General features: G+C 49.1%; 1 protein-coding gene across 1 annotated transcript in view; it reads left to right on the top strand.

Moving 5' to 3' along the window:
* The first annotated feature begins 733 nt into the window (after positions 1 to 733).
* The window catches only part of Smpdl3b (sphingomyelin phosphodiesterase acid like 3B), a 24291-nt gene continuing 2357 nt past the window's right edge, over positions 734 to 22667 (top strand). The window contains exons 1-7 of the mRNA XM_004642965.2: positions 734 to 927; positions 9611 to 9824; positions 14197 to 14294; positions 18446 to 18589; positions 20399 to 20571; positions 21004 to 21184; positions 21267 to 21400. Coding sequence (XP_004643022.2) covers positions 840 to 927; positions 9611 to 9824; positions 14197 to 14294; positions 18446 to 18589; positions 20399 to 20571; positions 21004 to 21184; positions 21267 to 21400 — 1032 coding nt within the window. The 5' untranslated portion in view covers positions 734 to 839. The remainder of the gene's footprint in view (positions 928 to 9610; positions 9825 to 14196; positions 14295 to 18445; positions 18590 to 20398; positions 20572 to 21003; positions 21185 to 21266; positions 21401 to 22667) is intronic.

Here is a 22667-nt window from a genome sequence, read left to right on the forward strand (position 1 = left end):
CGTCATTTCCTACAGGAAGTTGGAAAGTAGCTGTTATTTGCCTCTCTGTGACAGAGGTGGGGTGAGTTTCCTGGCAATTGCTGTTGTTGGTTGGACACCTCCCAGTCCTGCTGGATTATTTTATTTGTGTCTGTTTATTTTTAGGGCTCAGCAAGTCAAACACATGGCCTTATGCTTGCCAGACAAGTGCTCTACTATTGAGCCACAGACCCCAGCCTCCTGCCAGAGTATTTTGAAGCAAATTACAGAGACCAGGGCTGGGGAGATAGCTTGGTGACCTAAGCACCCACCTGGCAAGTGCAAAGATCCAGGTTTGATCCCCAGTACCACATGCTCGGCCAGCCCTGGCTCGGTAGTGAGACCCAGTACCAAATACATAAATAAGATTTAAAAAAAAAAAATTACAGAGGGGCCAGAGAGATAGCTCAGTAGAATAAGCGCTTGCCTGGCAAGCACAAGGGCCTGAGTTCAATCCCTGGTTCTGCCAAAAAAAATCAAAAAACCAAAAAACAAAAAAAAAATTTACAGGGATCAGATCACTCTGATATTCTCATACATATCTCAAAAAGATAAAAACATAAAGGCTCTTTTAATAACACACAGCACCTGGGAAGACAGGTGCGGCTTGTACTGAAGTGTTCCAAGGTCTGCTGTTCCAAGGTCCTCTCCACAGCCCAGCAGCTCACACCCTGCTGGGAAAGTGGAAAAAGAGGAGCCGGCCGCCCCTGCTCACTTGGCGCCTAGGTAGCAGGAAGTCCCGCTCAGGCACGTGGCCTGCAGCAACTTGTTGGGAGACCTGTGGCGCGGAGGGAGGAGGGACGCCCGGCTCCAGAGGACCGATGGCCGCCGGGAGTGGCGCTCCGACGATGAGGCTGTTCTCGTGGCTGACTTTCCTGGCCCTCTGGGGCGTTTCCAGTGCTGAACCAGGTAGGGGGGCCGGGCGACCTGGATGGCTTTGTTTTGTGCTAGGCACTCTGCCCGGGGCTTCTGCAAGCAACTCCCCGAAAGCCCCAAATGCCGCTGAAACTGGCAAGGCAGGGAGACGGGGAGTGGGGACGGCCAGGTGACCACGACCACCAAGGGTGCTGTTGAGCCTGAAAGCCAAGAGGAGGGGCGAGAGCTGCCCGCGGGCAGGACCCTGGCTAAGGGCTTGGCACACAAAAGTGTGGCACGACAGGTTCACAAAGTGAGTTAAAATAAATATGGGTTCAAGGCTGAGGGCACAACTTAGTGGCATCAGTGGTAAACCACACGAAGCCCTGGGTTCAATCCCCACCACAAAATAAATTTGGTTAGGGGTCTTCTGTGTGCCAGGCATTTTTCTAGCACTCAGGAAGAAGGCAGAGAAAACAAAGTCCTGGCCCTCACTGAGCATTCCTTCGCTAGCAGAGAAACAAATAGAACATGAAAATAAGCGAAATGTGTCATATTCCAGGAGAGAAGTGTTCCGGAAAAATGAGAAAACAGAATAGGGAAGTAAGGGGCGTGGGGGAGGAGGCAAGTCCTGGGTGGTCAGAGGAGAGCGAGGCGACATTTTAATAAGTCATGAGGCCACGGTGAGGGAGAGCCTCCTGGGTGTGTGGGTGTCAGGGGATCACTCCACGAGACGACAGAGGGGGCGCGAGCGCTGCAGCGGTGGACGCGCAGGTGCCCCGACGCGCAGATGCCTAGACGCGCAGGTGCTCGGACGCGCAGGTGCGGGTGAGCAGCTGGGAGCGCGTGGGGCCGGGGCGGAGGGGGTGGCAGAGGGGGCGGGGCGGCGGCTGCTCTGGGGAGTGAAAGGGGAGCGTCCTTGGCAGGTGTTGGGCAGTCATCCTGCGATCTGATTGAGCTGTTGTCCGGGGAAGAGTCGTAATGTGATCAAGGGGGAGCGCCCAGCTCCTCCAGGTTCACCTGGAACTTTCCGAGTTTTAGCATGGAAAGCCGGGTACCTTGGGGTCTCCGTCAGGCCCCGCACATAACCATCTGGTAGAAAAGTTTTAAGACTTTGTTTCAATACAGCAAATTAAAAAAAAAAATTCTAAGGACTTATGTGTCAGGCACTGCGAGAATTTCTGCATAAATTATTTTTACAGAGTGCCAGTTTTTTTGGCGCTGCAGAGAAGCAGAAGCAAAAGAAAGAGAAGGAAAGGCCTTTGTTGCCATTGAGGAGAACGCAGGAATCTGCCCCACGGTGATCCTCACCTGGGACTGGAAGGCTGAGATTTAATGGACTTGTAGTAGGGGCGGAGTTTGAGGGGCAGGTTCAGTAACACACGGAGAGCTGACTGGGGGCGCCCTCGTTTGCGCGGGAAAGGCATCCAGGACTTGGGCGGGGAAGCCGGAGGAAGCCGTTGGGAAGAAAGCTGTTGTGTTTTGGGATTCGGCCGTGTTGAACCAGGGCCGTGATAATTTAGCAGTGTGTACTCGGGCTGGAATCTAGCACTCTTACAACAGCCAGGCGAAGCACTGTCATTGCCATTTTCTAGATTGAACTTTACAGAAGTAGGGGCCGGGGAGATGGCTCAGTGAAATAAGCGCTTCCCTGGCAAGCACAAGGGCCTGAGTTCAATTCCTGGTTCCACAAAAAAAAAAAAAAAAAAAAAACGAACTTTACAGAAGTAACTAGCTCAGGGGTGCACATCTGGTGTCTGAGCCCGGACAGGAACGTAGGCTGTCCAAATACACTCCATCGGTCACGTAGTACTGAGGAAAATAGCACGAAGAGTTTACACCTATTCATTCAGCGCTTAGAATGGGCCAGATTTGGTATTAAGTGCTTGACTTATGCTGTCCTTTTAAAACTTGTTTTGAAACAACAACAACAACAACTTGTTTTGAAAAATATAAGGGAGGGGGCCAGGGAGATAGCTCAGCAGCTTAGGCGCCTGCCTGACAAGCACAAGGGCCAGAGTTTGATTCCTGGTACCAAAAAAAAAAAAAAGGGAAAAAATGGTGTGGGTTTTTTTTTTTTTTTTCTTTTCTTCTTCTTCTTTTTGGAGACTGTGTTGCCCAGAGGCGAGTCTTGGGCACCTGGGTCAAGTGAGTCTCCCAGCTTAGTTTCACAGATACCTAGGACTGTTGGTGTGCCCAGCTCCGTTTGATTTCACAGCCCTTGTAAAGTATCATTACATTATCATTACGTCCATTTTGCAGACGAGGAAAATGAGACTCAGACATTTGCCCCATAGTGAAGAAGTGACAGGTTAAAGTCTGCTCAGCAGCTGTAAGCTTTATGCTCTTCCATGTGTTCTCAGGACAGTGAGCTTTATAGATATTGTCTTTTTCTCCAGACCTGCTGGAATGTATACCTCCTATGTATAATTTTATTTATTTATTAATATTTATTTATTTATTTGGTACAGGGTTCTACACAGCTCAGACTTGTAGTGATCCTCCTGTCTCAGCCTCCCCAGTGCTGGGATCACGGGCATGCACCATTATGTCCAGTATCAGTGACCAGCTTGGAGCTGTACTGGGAATCAAACCTGGGTCCTTGCACTTGCCAGGCAGGCACCTAGATCACTGAGCTATCTCCCTGGCCCCTTCTACGTATCATTTTAAAACAAAAGCAATAGGGCCAGGGAGATGGCTCAGTGGAATAAGTGCTTCCCTGGCAAGCACAAGGGCCTGAGTTCAATCCTCCGTTCTGCAAAAAAAAAAAAAAAAAAGCAAAAGCATTTAAAAAGCATACCACAACACCTACAAGTTTGTTCAGGTCCTGGGTCTTCCAGAAGTGCAGACACCAATTAGACAGCACCCAGCTTTGCACAAAGCTGCCTTCTACCTCCAGCTTCCGTAGCCAGGAGCTTAGGAGGGGCGCCAACTTCCTGGCTTCTCCTCCCACACAAATGCCCTGCAAAAGTCTCCACTTATTCCTCAGCTTCAGATGGCAAAAAAACAGACAGGTTCTTCCAGGCGGTCACTGCGGTAAGAAAGCCATCCCCTAAGACTGGGCAGGGCTGAGGGAGCAGGATCCACCAGGGGAGAACACTTGTCTCCCTTAGGGTTTGGCCTGAGCCTCAGCTCCCTTCCCTGCACAAGGGGAATGATGACATCCCTCTTCTCTCCTCAGGAACACCTCGGTAGAAGCAGGCCTATGGTCCCAGCACTGGGAAAATGAAAGCAGGAGAGTTACAAACTGGGGTTATAGCCTGAACTGTAAAGTGAGACCCTCAAAAGATTTCCCTGAGGCCAAAATTCATGCATGTCCTTTCTACTTCAAGCCAGGAAACCCAGGTCCTCTGATGGTTCTGCCTTTGAAATTTTTTTTTTTTTTTTTTGCCTTTGAATTCTGATGTGACCTATCGAGAAAATAGGGACCATACATGATCATGAAAATGTATAGTTCAGTGAGATCATGCAGGTGTGCAGTAAAGTGCTATAAAAGCTTAAGGGACAAACATGCGGGTCTAGCGCTTTCCAAGGCCACACTGCCTGGTGGCAGCAGAGTAACGCACACTGTGATAATTCCTGCCCTGGAACAATGTGAATGCCAGGTCTGCCACTGTAAAAGGAGCACAGCTGGAGAATGTAGGGCTTGTCTAGAGCCTAGTTGTGATGGGTGAGGAGAGCAAGTTGCCAAGAGGCCAAAGAAGACATCCGGGGGTGGCCTGTGAGAGACGAGGCTTACAGAACCTTTTTACCAAGACGGCACTGAAAGCAAAGCAAAAGCTTTGAAGGCCAAGAAGGCCGTGGTGAAAGGCTCCACAGCCACAAAAAGAAGAAGATAAGAACGTCGCCCACCTTCCGCAGTCCCAAGACACTGCGGCTCCGGAGGCAGCCCAAATACCCTGGGAAGAGCGCCCCCAGGAGAAACAAGCTTGAGCACTATGCCATCGTCAAGTTCCCCCTGACCACAGAGTCAGCCATGAAGAAGATTGAGGACAACAACACACTCGTGTCCATTGTGGATGTCAAAGCCAATAAGCACCAAATCGAACAAGCTGTGAAGAAGCTCTATGACATCGATGTTGCCAAGGTCAGTACCTTAATCAGGCCTGACGGAGAGAAGAAGGCATAGGTTCAGCTGGCTCCCGATTATGATGCAAACTGAGTCCAGCTGGCTCATTCTATTTTTTATTTTTTATTTTTATATTTGGTGGAACCAGGGATTGAACTCAGGCCCTTGCGCTTGCCAGGGAAGCGCTTATTTTTCTGAGCCATCTCCCCAGCCCCCAAATTCTAAATATATACATTTTTTCTCAGAAAAAAAAAAAAAAGAAAGAGAAAGAGAGATGAGGTTTACAAAGACCAATAGGGAAGGAGAATTAGTTGCGACTTACTAGCAATGGAGCTGTCCACAAGAAGCATACTTGGGTGCAAAAGTGCCTCTCAGAAAATTCCACAGAGGGTGAAAAATCCCAGCGTTGAGGAACAGTGCCCCTCGGCAGATCTCACCCCGTGTGTGCGAAGGGAAAGAGTGTGGGCTGGCCGAATGCCTGGGGGATACTTCCTGTATGACACCATCTCTCAGCAAGCCCACAGGGGCAAGCGTCTAACACCAGGGCCTTCCAAGAGGTCCAGTGAGATGCGCTAGGCAAGCCATCGCCGGGAAGGGCAGTGCCCAGGGGCCCGTGGTGCTCTGTTCCGCACCCAGTTATTGCAGGGTGGGGTTTATAAACAGAGCGGTGCCATCCTTTGCTCTTTCTTTGTGTGACCTGCCATCCAGGGCACAGCTGACTCAGGGTACTGGCAGGAAAAGTCCCTAGAGATAATGCCATCTTACTCGCCTCCTGGTGCTCCTTGGATAACACTTGTCAGAACATTCTGGTTCTTTCCACTCACAGTGCCTTCTTGATTTGGCAAGAGTCAAAAACACAAAAGGACAGTACTGATTGCCCTGGTGTTGCCCAAGGGTGACACAAAGTATTTCACAATGTTGTCATCATGCTGTACAGATGCAGCGCTTGGGCTAACATTTGGCATTCAGCAGGTGCTGAATAAATGACAGGTGCTTTCCTCTTTTCTCCAGCCACTGAGGAGCTCACCTCTGGCCACAGTTAAGTTTTCCTCTTGTCCTTAACTAGACATAGTTTGATCTTAGTAAAATGATCCCGTATCATATATGACTTAGTGAGCTGTTTTTGTTTTTGTTTAAGACAAGGTCTCACTATATAGCCGAGGCTGGCCTGGAACTCCAACGATCCTCCTGCCTCAGCCTCCTGAGCGAGTGCTGGGATTACAGATGTGTGCCAGGTTTTTAATGAATTTTTTGTTTTCTTTTCTTTTTTTTTTTTTTTGGGGGAACCAGGGCTTGAACTCAGGTCCTTGAGCTTGCCAGGCAAGTGCTTATTCCACTGAGCTATCTCCCCAGCCCCTTTAATGAATTTTTTAGTATTGCTTTTAAAAGAAATTCGTGATTTTCACGACACAGTTTCTTTCCTGCACTTTCGTAGTCAATGTATTTTTTTTTTTTTTTTTTTTCAGGTTGCAGATATTTCTGTAGGCATAGCAAAGCTACTAGGCCTGTGACTTGTGTCTGTCATCACCAATGAAAAGGGCTCTTGCAGGCTTCTCTCTCCTCTACAGAGGAGAGAACAAGGTGAAATTTGATCTAGAAAGCAGTGTAGCCCATTCCCACTGCCTGTCCATGTTTCTCCTGAACCGGGAGTAGTTGTAGGTCATAGTTGGGTATGTTGAGACTTTTCTCTAAGGCTTCTTTCTTAGTCACCGCCTCCTATGACATTCTCAGCACAGGCAAGGTGTCAATAATTGTAGACCCAGTGAGACCAACTGGGTGGTCAAAGTCCCTTGGCCTGGATAAGAAACAAGATCCCCATCCCTCCAGGATCCTGGTGCCCAGGACTTCTCTAACACATGCTAGTTAGTGCTGGATTCCATGGTGGAGGGCCTGGGTCCCTATCATCTGTGTTCAGCTCAGTAGAAATCTGTGGCTCTAATTCTTTTGTGGATGGATAATATACTTCTATTACAGTAGCCACTTCCCCAGCAGGCACGGCGACACTATGTCTCAGCTTTGCAGTCAGAGAAGCCAGGTTTGAGCCTCAGTTTCCTTATCTGTCAAGTGAGCATAAGAATCCCCACCTCAGCTGGGCACAGTGTCATGTGCCAGTGGTGCCATCAATTGAGGAGGAGGCTGAGACAAGAGTATTGCTTGAGCCCAGGAGTTTGAGGACACCACAGGCAACACAGTTGGACCCTATGTGGATAAAAGGGGGTGGTACAAAGGATATAGAGACCCTGGGTTCCATCCTTAGCATGAAAAACAATCTCCACCTTGTGGAATGGCTGGATCGATGAAGTAGGCGAAGGCCCAGGTGCCTGCTACAGCCTTCCTGTTCTCATTGACCTCCCCAGAGTGGGGGTACACATATGGCGCCCTTTCCACACCCTGGGCACTGTTCTAGGTGTTGACACAGAGAAGAACAAAACAGGCTCTGGGCTTGAATGAGTTGTCATGGTACACAGGAAGGATGATAAAGCAGCAAGATAATTCATCTCCAAAGGATATGAAATGGGAGGCTGTGACCAGTGACCAGATGGACTGGGGTGGGTCCAGGGAAGGCTCCTCTGAGGAGGTGACCTTTGCATTGGGGTTTCTGTGAGGAGGAGCAAGCAGCCACCTGGTGATGTGGGGAATACCGGGTGGCAAGGAAGTGACCTTCTGGAGACCGCGGCATCTGAGGTCAACAGTGAGGCAACTGGACCCCAGGAAGTAGGGCGATCAGCAGGGACGCTGGTGTTCTCTGCTGTTCATTCTACTATCCTGGCTGTTTCTGGACTCAGGCCCTCAAGACACACACAGACACACAGACACACACACAGACACACACAGACACACAGACACACACACACACACACACACACACACACACCACCCGGAAACATTAGGGAGCCGCACAGTTTCAGTTCTACACACTGGCTAGAAACTGCCCACTGACAGGAGTCTCTAGAATAGAGAAATGTCTGTTACTGGTTGATGTCATACTACTCAGTCTGTGGTCAGTTGACCAACAGCCTCCTGGAGGCCACAGCCTTTGGGGAAGTGAGGGGAGCTCACCCTGGAGAGAAGACAAAGACTCTGCTGTCCCAGCCCGAGGCTTGGGTGCAGGTGTGACCCAGACATCCTGGGGCCTGGCAGCCCCTGGCTCTGCCCACCTACTAAGATGTTGACTCCTTCAGCGATCACATCTCCCTGGGAGAGGATCCGACCACAATTCCATGTGATCTTTGAACCTTAGTATCCTTATCTGTAATACAGGGACAGTGAGCAAAACCTCTCAGTTTGCTTAATCGGTCATTTGTATCTTACTGCGAACAAGTTTCAGATCCTTTCTTGAGACCAGGTCTGGTCAGGAGAGGCAGGCAAGAACATTTGGGAGGAAAAGAACTGAGTGTTGGGGGCTACTCAATACTCTATGGCTTAGGGGCTGGGGAGATAGCTCAGTAGAATAAGCGCTTGCCTGGCAATCACAAAGGCCTGAGTTCAATCCCCAGTTCCAGAAAAAAAAACAAAAACAAAAACAAAAAAACCCCCAAAACTCTATGGCATGAGTGAGGCCCTGAAATCAACAGAATAAGCCAAGACTGCCAGGCTTAGCCTCAGCTTCTCAGGGTGACAGATGCTGACCAAGTGACCCAGCAAGTGGAGGAGGAAGTGACAGCAATGGTGGAGGGTGAGGAAATCCTGAAATTCACCATCTTAGTCAGAAATAGGGTTCGGAGTGCAGAGGCAGTACACAGCGACTGAACCTGCTTGTGCCTGGCTGCTGTGCTGGGTCATCACGACAAATGTCTTGCCTATTCCTTTGGGTCCTTTTCCCAAGAGGTGTGTGACATTTCAGCTTGCCTAGCTTTGGAGCTGAGTCCAGGTTTTGGTCAACCACTTAAGCAATCGGGGCAGCTTCCAGCTGCTCCGGCCGTGATCCTAAATCTAGAACCATGAGTATGGACATCCACATGAGAAACTCAGCCCCTAATGGAAATGGTACTCCTTCCTGTGGTCTGGTTCTTGGAGTCTCATTCATGCACATATTCCCCAAATTTTTGTTGGTATTCATTGATACCAGCAAGATCTCCTTTCAGATCTTTTTTTTTTTGTCTTTTTGAGAGAGGGTCTTACTATGCAGTTCAGGCTGGCCTCAAACTCACAGTGGTCCTCCTGCCTCAGCCTCCCAAGCTCTGGGATTACAGGTGTGCACTACCATGCCTTGCCCAGGTCAGATTTTTGTATACATTTCACTGGCATTTGACAGGATCCTGCTGTAGCGATGATTGCAGGAAGTGCTTTAGCCTGGCTGAGGTCACATAACTCATATGTGGCCCCAGGGCTGAGCACTTAACCACTAGACTCTGTCACCTTTGCTTGAAAGCCTGTGCCCTGCTCAGAGTGCCTGGAGGGTCTACACAGCCTGATCCTTCATGCTGCTGCTGCTGCTGTTGCTGCAGATGCAGGGATGGGTGATGGGCAGGGACCGAGCAAAGCTGTCCTCTACTCTGCTCCGGGCCTTCCTGGACAGGGCCAGGCTGTGGGCTCTCTTCCCTGAACCTAGGCACCTAGAGGAGACCTTGAGTCACCTGTGCAACTCCCCTGCCCTCATGGGGCCCCTCCTCATCTAGGCTCAGGGCAATCAGCACTGAAGGAGGGTCTCTCTCTCTCCCCATGCAGGGAAGTTTTGGCACATCTCCGACCTGCATCTTGACCCGAATTACACGGTATCCCAAGACCCCTTACAAGTGTGTCCCTCAGCCGGCTCCCAGCTAGTGTACAATGCAGGCCCCTGGGGTGACTACCTCTGTGATTCTCCGTGGGCTCTCATCAACTCTTCCATCTATGCCATGAAGGAGATTGAGCCGAAGCCAGACTTCATCCTCTGGACAGGGTAAGAACGGCCATGGTGGCAGCTTCCCTTTGCTGGGAGTCTGCACCCTCTTTGTTTTCTCTAGTCCTCCTATCGGACCTGCTTCAAGCACTTATATAATTTACCCAAGCAACCCTGACTGATTCCAAAGACTGCCCACAAACTCAGGGTTCCCACCTCTGAAAATAGTCCTTAAGGGCCAGGGAGATAGCTCAGTAGCCTAAGTGCTTGCCTGGCAAGCACAGGGTCCTGAGTTCAATCCCTGGTACCACCAAAAAAAAAAAAAAAAAAAAAAGAAAGAAAGAAAACAGCCCTCATTGAGGTTGGGGAACATACAGAAGCTTCTGAATTTAAGCTGGGGATGGGTACTGGAGCCACTTCCCTTAGGGCTGTGTATGATAACTGTCATGATCAGCTACTGGCCACCCCTGGGCTGCCAGCGCCCCCTGAAGAGCACCCAAGGAAGGTGGGCAGGGCAGAGACTCGATCTCTTCTTCTCTCCAAGAATGGTGCTGTTCGGCCTTCACCTTCCTGGGAACTTGCCCTCTCGTTACTCTGGTCCCTCCTGCTCTCTCACCGTTCGTAGAAGTTTGAGTCTGTATTTGGCTGGCTCCAAGGCAGGCTGGCACGGCAGAGGGCATCACAGAGGAGAAGCAGTCCATGCAGGGAAGGCAAGGAGGCAGCAAGCAGCAGCAGCGCTGAGCCTCCCTTTCTCCTTTCTTCCATCTAGGCTTCAAGCCTATTGGACCTTCCTGTTATCCGCAACCAGAACTATGCTAAACCAATTTAGTTGTCAAACACCCATAATCCTAGTACCACACACCCTGGATTCAACCACCACAGAAAAAGCCCCTCCTATGAGCACACAGGGGACATCTGGACACAAGCCATAACAGACCTTGTGGTTGGCAGAAGGCAAACTTGGACCTTTTAGAAATGTGGCAAAGTTTCTGGAGAGGCATGGACAGGCTGGGCCTCTTTGGGCTCACGAATCAATCTAAGAAAAGGGTGAGCTTGACTCCATGACTTTGGGCACTGACTCCCTGGAGGGTTTGGCTGGGGAAGCCCCTGACTTCTCTGAAGTGGAGGTCCTGGTGGAGTAGGTAATATGCTGAAAGATGTGATCTCTCTAGAAAGACTTTGGGGAATTCACATTTCTTTCACTGATGCACAGTTTTTCTTGTAAACCTCTGAGATTTTGCAGATTTATATGGCATTGGATGAGATCAATGATCTCTTGGAATTTCTTTTTCTTTTTTTCTTGGTGGAACCGGGGATTGAACTCAGACCCTTGCGCTTGCCAGGCAAGTGCTTATTCCATTGAGCCGTCTCCCCAGCTCCTCCATGATCTCTTTGACCCCTTATAAATTTTCACTTACAAAGAAAACTGGGGACTGGAGATATAGCTTGGCAGTCTAAGCGCCTGTTTGGTAAGTGCAAGGAGCTGAGTTCGATCCCTGGTACCGCAGGCTGTGCAGGTGCCAGAACCCCAGGTGAGCTGTGCAGGCCCCCAAAATCGGATGTGGTGGTGCGTGCCTGTAATCCCAGCACTGGGGCAGCTGAGACAGGAAGATCACTAGCTGTGAAGCAAGACCATGTACCAAATAAATAAATAAATGAAAGTTTAAAAAAATAAAAAAAGAAGAAAACTGACATCTCTGAGAGAGCTGCAACAATTCCTTTGAGGAAAACCTAAAAAAAGTTCATGTTGGGACCTGGGGAGATAGCTCAGTAGAATGAGTGCTAGCCTGGCAAGCTGAGGGTCCTGAGTTCAATCCCCAGTGCCACACACACACACAAAACAAACAAACAAACAAACAACAAAAACAAGTAGATGTGTTTTCTTTAACTTTTTTTCCTCCCCTGCAGACAGTCTCACTATATAGTTTAGTCTTGAACTCTCTGTATCCCAGCTGACCTTGAACTCACAGCAATCCTCCTGCCTCAGCATCCCAAGTGTTGGAAGGTGTGCACCACTATGCCCAGCCTGAATGTGTTTTCTATGAGACAGAATTAGATCCCTGAAAGTAGAAAATAAATTGGAATTTTGTCTCCTGCCTTCTGGTTCCTGGCTTGTCCCAAGAAGTCAACAAGGCTAAGTAGCTCCTCTCTGGGCCCAATCTAGGTATCAGCATTGTGCCCTAAGGCCAGGATGATTGCTTTCAAATTTTGGCCCCACCTTTTTCTAGCCTTGTGCCCTGCAGTACAATCCTGGCTTTATGGTTGCCTCCTTTATCTAGCACAGATATCTAGGGGTGGGGCACCTGCTTAGTACGCAGGAAGCCCTGGGTTTAATGTATGACATTAGTATGACAGAAAAAGAAAGATTAATGAACAGTTCTAGAGATCCAAAGGCTGGCAAGTGCTGGGCTCTGGTGAGGTGCTTCTGGCTGTCTGCCCACGTGACAGGGGGCACCAGAGCAGGAGTGCAGGGGAGAGGGACAGAGCAGTCACACAGCAAGGCAGGAAGCCAGAGGAGACTCAGAGGCCAGGCTCACTCGCAACCACTTACTTTCCAGGAACTGGCCCGGCTCCTGGGGGAACGACCGCAATCCTTTCCCAGAGTGCACCCCACCTCATTACCTCGCACCCCACCTCGTTACCTCACTCTAGGTCCCCAGTCTTCAAGGTTCTACTGCCTCCCAGAATCACTACCGTGGGGACCAAGTTTCCAGTACATAAACCCCAGGGGACAGACCCATTCATTGAAACCCTGTTCAAGCCATAGCAGCACAAAGAGAGCCAGCAAAGAAAGCCAGCGTGCGTCCTCCCTCAGCAGTTGTGCCAGTCAGGCACTGAAATTGCCCATCACCCCTTAGCAGTTTGCCCCGAGCTGACACTCGGCAGGGTGTTTATTTGGTACTGTCCTGAGTGCACTTGGGCAGGTGGCATCCCAACCAATCGATTCCTGTGTGGAGTAAATTTAATAACACTCTCATTTTCATATTTCCTTTTATATTATCCTATGAAAATTAATGAAAAAATATGCAATTTTTGTCATCCTGTATTTAAATAATTGGACTAGTAAGTGGTTAAACTAGTTACCATCCCTGGGTGAGTACCTGTGTAGCAGCTGCCTCCTTTGGGCTGGACCAGCAGAGGCCTCAGGATTTAGGTTTTCTGGACTTCTACCCATCCCTAAACCCTCCCCACCGGTGTTCTCTTCTCCCTCCCTCACCTTGCTAAGCACTTTCAGGTTGAGCCCAAGAATTGAAGTCAGTTGTGCGAGAGGCAAAAAAGCTGTGGGTCTGCCCTAGGGAAGACCTGAACCCTGAAGCCAGCTCCAGTTGCCTCTGAGGGAAGAGGCAGCTTTCAGAAATGGCTTCTGGCCCCTGAGCTCCCTGGGGGCTTGGCAGTGGGCCTTGAACTTGAGAGCTGTGCTCCTTAAATGGTAACAGCAACACAGAGACCTACAAATGTGCAGCCATGATGGGCTTCAACCAAGGGAGCCCATGCAAGAAACTGCACTCGGCGTTTGGACTTCCAGGCTCTAGAACAATGAGCTAAATGTTATTTATTCTTTATAAAATAAATAACAACAATAATAACACTGACTATATATATATTTATAAGATTTTTCTTTTTTCTTGTGGAACTGGGGACTGAACTCCTGACCCTGTGCTTGCCAGGCAAGTGCTTATTCTATTGAGCCATTTCCCTGGCCCTCCTTTTTTTTTTTTTTTTTTTTTTTTAAGACAAGGTCTTGCTATATAGTTCAGACTAGCTTTGAACTCACTCTGTAGAGCAGGCTGGCCTTGAACTCATGGTAGTCCTCCTGCCTTAGCTTCTCTGGGATTACAGGTGTGCATCACTATGCCCGGCTAATTCATTCATTCATTCATTCATTCTTTTTTTTTTTTTAATCAATTTTTAAAAATTTCTCTTCTTTTGGGCCGGTAAGATAGCTCAGTGGACTAAGCGCCTGCTTTGGCAAGTGCAGGGACGGGGGCTGGATCCCCTGTCCTGCATGCTGCACTAGCCCTGACCCCAGGGTGCGCTGTGCTGAGGGGCAACCAAGTCTGGGTGTGGTGACACATACCTGTAATCTCAGCACTGGGGAGGCTGAAAACAGGAGGATCACTATGAGTCCAAGCTGCGTAGTGAGACCTTGTACCAAAAATATAAAAATGAAAAAAAAATTCTCCTATTTTGAAGTCTCACAATACTAAAAAATCAGCAGGTCCCCATTATTTTCCACTTTCCACATGAGCTAATAGGGGCTCAGAGAGGCTAACAACCAGCCACAGCTGTTGAATCTCAGTGGACATTGTGAAAGGCCATTCCCTTCACAGGCCTGCTGCCCAGTTCACAGCTTTCTTCCCCCTGCGCGGCTGCCTCTTCTTGCTTCCCTTCCCAGTTGCCTGTCCCAAACTGGCTTGGTGGTGTTTTGCAGCGATGACACTCCACATGTGCCTGACGAGAAGCTGGGAGAGGCGGCCGTGCTGGAAATCGTGGGGCGCCTGACCGGCCTCATCAGGGAGGTCTTTCCAGGTGAGGCTCTGCCATTGGTCCCCCCACGTGGTGCCTGGCACAGTGGCACAGCAGAAGCAGGGAAACCAATGACAAGGATGGTATCTGGCCAGGTCCCACTCCAGGGGCTTCACAGCCAGCATTTCTGACCTTACTGAAAACCCCTCAAGGGACCCATGAGCTCCTCAGCCTGTGGAAACACACAGGCTCCCAAACGCCTGGTCTTTCACAGCCTGTCTTTCTCCCTGTTTAATGCTAGCCTTCCAAAGCCTTCTTGGTGGAGTCCCCAATTATACATGGGCATCCCCGTGTAAGTTTTACATGGGTGCACACACAGTCCCCGTGTCCTTCTCTGGCCCTGGCATTGGCATCTGCTGTCCCGAAGCCATCCTAGCTATAAGGCCCTCTGAGAGATGCAGATTTCCAGCTAGGGTGCTGTTCTAGGAGCGGGCAGGGGGTGGGAGTGAGTGGGACAGTGGCTTAACGGGACACAACAGGGAGGAGAGGTCTGTTGCCCTCTATAGTGCCGTTGAGCATGTTTTTAAGTGAGCTGTGCCAAATGCAGGGTCCTGGGGTCTGAATCAGGCCTGTAGGCTGCCAGCTGGGCACCTGAGCAGGCTGCCCCCCATCACCTCTTCCAGTTCTGCTACTGTTGCTCTTTCTAATGGTCTGGGAGTTGGGTCCCCAGAACCCAGATATGGAATAACAATATTGTAAAGAAATAATGGTATTAATTGCTGCATATATCTACTGCCTTGTTAGTCTCTCTTTTTTAAAGACAAGGTCTCCCTATACAGTTCAGGATGTCCTTGAACTCACTATGTAGCCCAAGCTGACCCTGAGCATGCAGCAATCCTCCTGTCTCAGACTCCTGAGTGCTAGGTTACAGTTGTGTGCCACCATGCCTGGCACCATTATTGCTAGGGAATGTGAGTCTTGAAGTCAGGCCAAGGTTACATGACGAAAGTTGGGGGCCAAGTTTAATCTGAGTGCTGCTCTTACTTGACACTCCTACCGTCTTTGCCCCTTCCTGTAAGCCAACTCATGTAAAGAGATGCTTTAGACCACTGAGCCATCTCACCAGCCCTCTTCTCAGTTTTCTAAGGCAATGCAGCATCTCCCATCCAGCGATGCCTGGTCTTGTTGAAGTTCCTGGAAAGCTCGCTTCTTAGGGCCAGGGCTCTCTCCTTCCTCACCCTAGCAGTGGGCATCATGTCCCTTCCCAGGGAGGCCTTCAAACACAGGTCCAACTGTGGGCTCTTTCCTCTGCTCCACACGGAGCTTCTGGAATAAAAGCAAAAGAATGGCTAAGAAAACTGCTTTATTAATGATACTTTAACACACACAAATTACAAGATTTAGTGTATGTCACACTGGCACATTTACTGAATTTCTTAATATTCATTGGCTATAAAAAGCATTATTTTGTCTACTGCTAAGAAAAAAGTACTGCCAGTTCAACAGTGACATGGCTTTCTCATGACCACATCGGGAGGACACACTTCACATTCAGAGATTAAAATGATTAAAATGATACCAATCTTCTCAGCAGACTATAAAGCACCTGCTTAGAATGCAGTACTTGGGATTCAATCCCCAGTGTGCTGTACTGGCCCTGGGGTGCTGAGAGGGAGACTGAGACTCGGCATGGTGGCAGGCGCCTGTAATCCCAGCTCTTGGGAGGCTGAAAACAGAGAATCACTATGAGTCTGATCTGTGTAGTGAGACCCTATAGACTATGTATTAAATACATTTTAAAAAGAGATACCAATTTGGAAGAGATGAAATGAGGCATTATCTTATTTGAGAATTATAACAACACAGGTCAGGAAGAAAAAAAAATAAAGAAACAAAAGATCTAGGGAGTTGGCTCAGTGGCATAAGTGCCTCCCTGGCAAGCACAAGGTCCTGAGTTCAATCCCTAGTGCTGAAAGAAAGAAAGAAAGAAAGAAAGAAAGAAAGAAAGAAAGAAAGAGATCAAGCAGAATACTTTCAACAGTTTACAGTAAAAAGGGGCCAGGAAGATAGCTCAGCAGAATAAGCCTGTGCCTGGCAAGTGGAAGGGCCTGAGTTTAAATCCCTGGATCTGAAAAAAAAAAAAAAAAGAAAGAAAGAAAGAAAAGAAAAAGAAAAAAGAGAGAAGAGATGGGGAGGAAAGGACTATATCATAGGTAGTGCCCATGGCCCTCCCGCATTACCCATCAACCCCTTTGAACACTGATCTTGCTTGTCCTGCATGGTAGAATGGCTGAGAATACGGATACAGAAATGCCAGCCCCCTCTGCTAACAAAACCAATCCTGGTCTCAACTCTCACCCTGCCACATTCTAGCATCCAGCTTCTATTTTCTTCCTGTGAAAAAAAGAAAACAATGGTACTTGCTTCTGCATTGTTATGCAAATGAAACAGGGTAATCCATTCATGAGTCAATGTCAAATTTTTTTTTTTAATTTTAGGACAGGGTCTACAGGGTCTACAGGGTCTCACTATGGAGATTAGACTCATAGTGATCCTCCTGTTTTCAGCCTCCCAAGGGCTGGGATTACAGGTGTGTATCACCACGCCCAGTCTCAATTGAACCCAGGCCCCTGGGTCTGCCTAAGCAGGCGCTTTGATCCACTGAGCTATCTGGCCGGCCCACCCATTTGGGGATATGGAATGGACAAGATAGCAGAGCATGCCTGCAGGGTGCTTATGTTTGTAAGGACCCTGGCATACAACAGCATTAAAAAAAAAAAAAAAAAAAAGGCGGGGCAGGGGTTGGGAGGTAGGGAGCAAGTCCTTATTTGCCTTTGGAACTTCAGGGATTGGTGCTTTTTCAGAATGACTGCTGAGGGTCATGTGTGTGCCCTCAGCACACATGTGTAATCTCAGCACTCAGGAGGCTGAGGCAGGAGGATCATTGTGAGATCGAGGCCAGTTGGGGCTACAAAGTGAGTTCAAGGCCAGCCTGAACTGCATAGTAAAATCCTGTCTCAAAAAAAAAAAAAAAACACCTGGCTGCTGCTGTTTACATTAGGGAAGTAAGGGTTTCCCAGGCAGCCTCAGCAAAGCTTTCCACAGCCTCCTACACTGGCAGAGTCTGAGCATTTCCAGGGCTTGTAGGTAGAACAGAGGGCTTGTTAGAGCTATTTTCCAGCTGGCAACCAGCAAGCCTCCCCTGCTGGTTCAAGTTCATCACCCAAGATGTCCCAAGTTCATAGATAGCTCTGAGCACTAGAAGGCTTTTCTTTTCTTTATTTCATTTTTTGTTTATTGTCAAATATTTATTGAATGTGCCAGGCACAGAACTTGAAATAAAAGCAGGAATAAGCCTGCTACAAGGAGGAGATGAGTCTGCTGGGCTCCCCGCACCTCCTGCTCGCTTTCTCAGGCCACTGTGAGCCCTACTGGTCTCTGCTACTTCCACAACAGGTGACCCTGTCCTTTCTGTGACAGCTCTCACTTCTGTAATTACTCAGTCCTGTCAACCCACTGCACCACAAGTTCTTTGGACACACAGTAGATGTTTAATAAAATGTCCATTGACTGCACTGAAGAGATGAACTTCTGAGATCTCCTGAGTGAGCCAGACCCCCTCTTCAGCATAGGATGGGCCTAGAATGAGCAAGGACATGGAACACTAAGTACCAAGTGGATAATGGTGAATGATTTGGATCCCCTAGTGTCCCCTTCCATCTGAGGCCTCCTTTCTGACAGGGAGTTTTCTCCTGGGAATGGGGTTAGGGACCAGAGTCAGGCAATTCTCTGCTTTTCACTCCCAGGTCAATGCAAACTGCAGTCAGATCCTATCAAATGTGGTTTTCTGCTTATCTTTGTATTTTCTTCATCTGTGTTACCACTTCTGCATTAGCTCCAATGGCCCCTGGCCAACTGAAAACAACTAAGGGCTCTTAAATATTTTATTTTTTGGGTATCAGGAATCAAACTCGAAAAAAACCAAACCAAAATAAAACAAAACAAAAAAAGGAATCGAACTCAAGTGCTTGCCTGGCAAGCACAGGGTCCTGAGTTCAATCCCCAGTACCCCGGTACAACAACAACAACAACAACAACAACAACAACAAAAGTACTCGACTGGGGAAGCTTGCACTTACCAGGGAGGTGCTTGTGCCTCTGAGCTACATCCGCGGCCCCCTTGAATATTTTAAGCATATGTCTTTTCTTTCCAGATACTAAAGTCTATGCTGCCATGGGAAATCATGACTTTCATCCTAAAAGCCAGTTCCCAGCGAAGAGCAACAATATCTACCACCAGGTAGCAGAAATGTGGAGACCCTGGCTTAATAATGAGTCTGTTGCTCTCTTCAAAGAAGGTACTAACACCATTTGCCGCTATGCAAAGCACTTACTGTATGCCAGGGGCTGATCTAACTTCATCTTCACAGTAACCCCTTGAAGTAGGGGATGATTTGGCCCCCATTTTACAGATTAGGAGATTAGGAGATTGAGGCCTGAAGAACCCAAGTCATTTGGCCAACATCATACAGTTTAGCAAAGGTAGTTTGAAGGGTAGACTCCAGCTGGCTGTGGCAGTACATGCCTGTAATCTCAACTACTTGGGAGGCTGAGGCAGGAAGATTATAAATTTGCAGTTATCTTTGGCAAATTTAGTGAATCCCTGTCTTCAAATAAAATCTTGAAGCAAGCTGGGGATGGGCTGGGGAGATAGCTCAATGATCTGTGTGTCTTCTTGGGAAGTGTAAGTGATAGGGGTTTTTTCAGGTGACCCATGCAGCAGAGAAACAGGCAGAACAAAAAAGGGAAAGGGGCTTTATTATCATAGAGGACCCAGAGAGAATCTAGGGAAGATAAGGAATTCTCTGGAGTTGGACAAAGGGAGGCTGAGGCTTTTATGGCCTTTCGCCAGGGGTGGAGTTTGAAGGAGATGTTTAGGTATACTTGAGAAACTGGGGGTCTTCCCTGAGGTGGCGGGAAGGGTGAAAGGAAATTGCACCCTGGGCTGAGTTGGAGAAGAAGGGGGAGGTGGTCCTGGGTAAGATGAGCTTTTGTTTTAAGGGCATCGGCCATATTAGATGACCACCATAATGATTTTGGCAATTCATACTAGGGCCAGAACCTACCAGTAAGGACTCAGGTTTAATTCCCAGTACTGCAGGTCTTGCTAGCTCTGGAACCCTGAACATGTTGTGCTGCCCTAAAGCCAAGTGTGGTGGCACATGCCTGTAATCCCAGTGCTGGGGAGGCTGAAGACAGGGAGGATAACTACGAGTTCAAACTAGTAAGCCCCTGAATCAAAAGAAAAAAAAAAGGTTGGGAATGTAGCTCAGTACAGCATTTTCCTAGCACATATGAGGTTCTAGATTTAATCCCCAGTACTAGAGGAAAAACAACAACAAAACAGGAGCAGAATATGGGTCAGATTCCAATGCCCATGCTTTTAACCCCACAGTACAAATGGTGAGTAGTTTATTCCGTGCCAGCCACTACCCTCAGCATGGTACTAGATTCTTCATAGCAAACCAGAGAAGGATCAGGGGCCTTAAGCTCATGGTGGATTGAGGTGGATATCTGGAGCTGCAAGGTGTCTGGTATGCCATAGGTTTAGCAGCATCCCTGGCCTTCATCCACTGGGTGCTGGTACCACTCCAGTTCCAACCACATGCAATGTCTGGGCATTTCAGGTTCCTTGAGGGAGAGATTTCCTGGTTGAGAACCACTGGTCCAGAGCCATGGCCAGCCTGCCGAGTGCTTGGCTCTATTCCTTTACCTTGGCCTTGTGCTACTGGGACTCCCCACTGGTTAAGTCCACCCAGAAACCCAAGCCTCAGTGCCTGAAGATTTAGTCTGAATGCATCAGCTTCTGGGGCCAAGTGGAACACAACTGGCATGGATTTAGATGGGCAGGCACACATCACTGTTCTTCCCATTGTACTAACGAGGAAACTGAAGCAAAGAGAGGTGAAGTAACTTTTCTTGCACAGCTAATGAGGGATAGAGCTAGGATTGAACCCAGGCAGCCTTGTTCCAAGCCTTTGCTCTGACCCCTGGATGTCCTTTCTAAGGGGAAAGTGGGAAAAGAAGATTCCAGGGAAGGAGAAGGTGGGAGAGTGAGGTAGGGGGCAGAGACCACCTTCATGGTCTCCCTGGCTGTGACCCCCTAGGTGCCTTCTACTCAGAGACGTTCCCGGGTCCCAGCAGCGCGGGCCGCATAGTGGTTCTCAACACCAATCTCTACTACAGCAACAATCGGCTCACAGCAGACATCACTGACCCCAGCCAGCAGTTCCAGTGGCTGGATCGTGTGCTGACCAATGCGTCCCAAGCCGGGGAGAAGGTGAGGGTGCCTGGCCTCTGGGTGGCTATCTGTCTGCTGAGCAGGTAGCTCCTCAAAGACTGGCACACACTGAGTCCCCACACTGTTCACCATGTCCCAGCAGGGTTTCATGGTTGGGGCTCATGAGCCTGGTAGCTAAGTGCCTTGTTTTTTGTCAGTTGAGTGACTTGTGCAGTGTAAGACATGAACATCCATGTCCACATGGTGTACACTGTCCAGTAATGCATAGATGGCCCAGGCTGTCCAGGGAGATAGTCTCGGAAGGTTCTAGGGGGTTTTGTGGAGGAGATGATGGTGGAGCTAGATTGAGGGTAGCAGTAGGATTTCTAAAGCGGAAAGGAAATGTTCCCCAGGTGGCAGGCAGAGGCTATGGCACATTGGTTTGAGATGGAACTGGGGGATCTGAGTCCCCGAGGCCCCACTTCTTTGCAGGTCTACATAATTGGCCACGTGCCCCCGGGCTTCTTCGAGAAGACACGGAACAAGGCGTGGTTCCGGAATGGCTTCAACAAAGAGTACCTGAAGGTGGTCCAGAAGCACCATGGTGTCATAGCAGGGCAGTTCTTTGGGCACCAGCACACTGACAGCTTTAAGATGTTCTATGATGATGCAGGTACTCACGCAGAGCAGCTGCCAGCCCGCCTGCCTGCTTTGCTCCCCAGCCCCTCTCATGCCTGCTGTCTCTCTCCCCAAAGGTTCCCCCATCAGCGTCATGTTCCTCACCCCTGGGGTCACCCCGTGGAAAACCACATTGGTTGGAGTAGTCAATGGAGCCAACAATCCAGGCATCCGATTGTTCGAGTATGACCGAGCCACACTGAGCCTGCAGGTGAGGAGCCTGGGGTCTGCTGGGGCAGAGGAGGAGGGTGGAGGGGCCAACACCTATCCCTGCTTTCCCTGGTATCACTTAACTCACCGGGTACTGACAGCTGGGCCTCAGGAAGGTCAAGTTACTTCCACCTTCCTTGACTCACGTTCAGAACCTGGGAGTTGCCCACCACCGACGCAGGGCAATTCTGCTCCCAGCCCTGGATCTCTGCCATAGTCTCTGCCTGTTGCCAGCCCTTCCCTGCTGAAACCCATCCGACACATGCCACAGGAAGGGTTAATCTCTCTAGAGCGCTGCTTTCAACTTGCCCCTCTCTGGCTCAGTGTTGAGGCTGAGGCAGGAGAATCACTAGTTTGAGGCCAGCCTGGACTACATAGAGAATTCAAGGCCATGCTGGACCTGAGACCCTTCTGCTGGACCTGAGACCCTAGGAAGATCAGTGTCTTCCCAGTATCCTCAGTATAAGTTTGGATCTTCTTGGCCTTAGTACTGGAGGCTTTTCAGTCTCACTCCAAGTGCACTGCCTAGTTCTTGCTGCTGGACAAGGCTCCAGACATTAATAAGGCTTTGGCCTGAGCCACTGAAGGATGGGGCTTCTGCTTACTGAGATGGGGTGACTGCGGGGGGACCCAGTTTAGGAGGGAGAATCAGAGGTGCACTTTTGGAGCTGTTGGCTTTGGGGTGGCTACATGGTGTCCCTATGAAAATGGCCAGGGAGGAGGCAAGCTGGAGCTTCAGACACAAGTGAGCATACACATTTAATCTGGAACTGAGAGAGGACATTCGAAGCCAGGGACAGGAAGTCCTTGATCCTAGAGAGTAGGTATAGATCAAAGAGAGGTCGGAGGAGGGCTGGGGAGATAGCTCAGTAGAGTAAGCACTTGCTCGGCAAGCACCAGGGCCTGAGTTCAATCCCCGGTTCGGAGGAGTTTTTCAGAGTGTGGCCTGAGCTGATTCACCTACAAAATGGAAATAACAACGCAAGGTTTTGCGCGGATGGGATGAAATAACGTCATACGCCCAGCATGCACGTTTCTCATCCATCCTTAGCAGCCCCCTAGAGGGACCACAGATTTTTTTTCTCTTTTTTTTTTTAATTGAGAAATAAATATGAATGAGACAGTTTCACAGCTGATTAATAGGACAGTTTTGATCGTCAATACACTGTACATTGTTATCTTCTTAGTGGTTATCCATAGTACAAAAAGCAGACAGGATATCCTGTCCAAACACTGTTAGTACACCTCTTTCTTCTCATTGAGTTAAG

The sequence above is a fragment of the Octodon degus genome, unplaced genomic scaffold (genome assembly GCF_000260255.1).
Source record: "Octodon degus isolate 3935 unplaced genomic scaffold, OctDeg1.0 scaffold00163, whole genome shotgun sequence".
NCBI classification, from domain to species: domain Eukaryota; kingdom Metazoa; phylum Chordata; class Mammalia; order Rodentia; family Octodontidae; genus Octodon; species Octodon degus.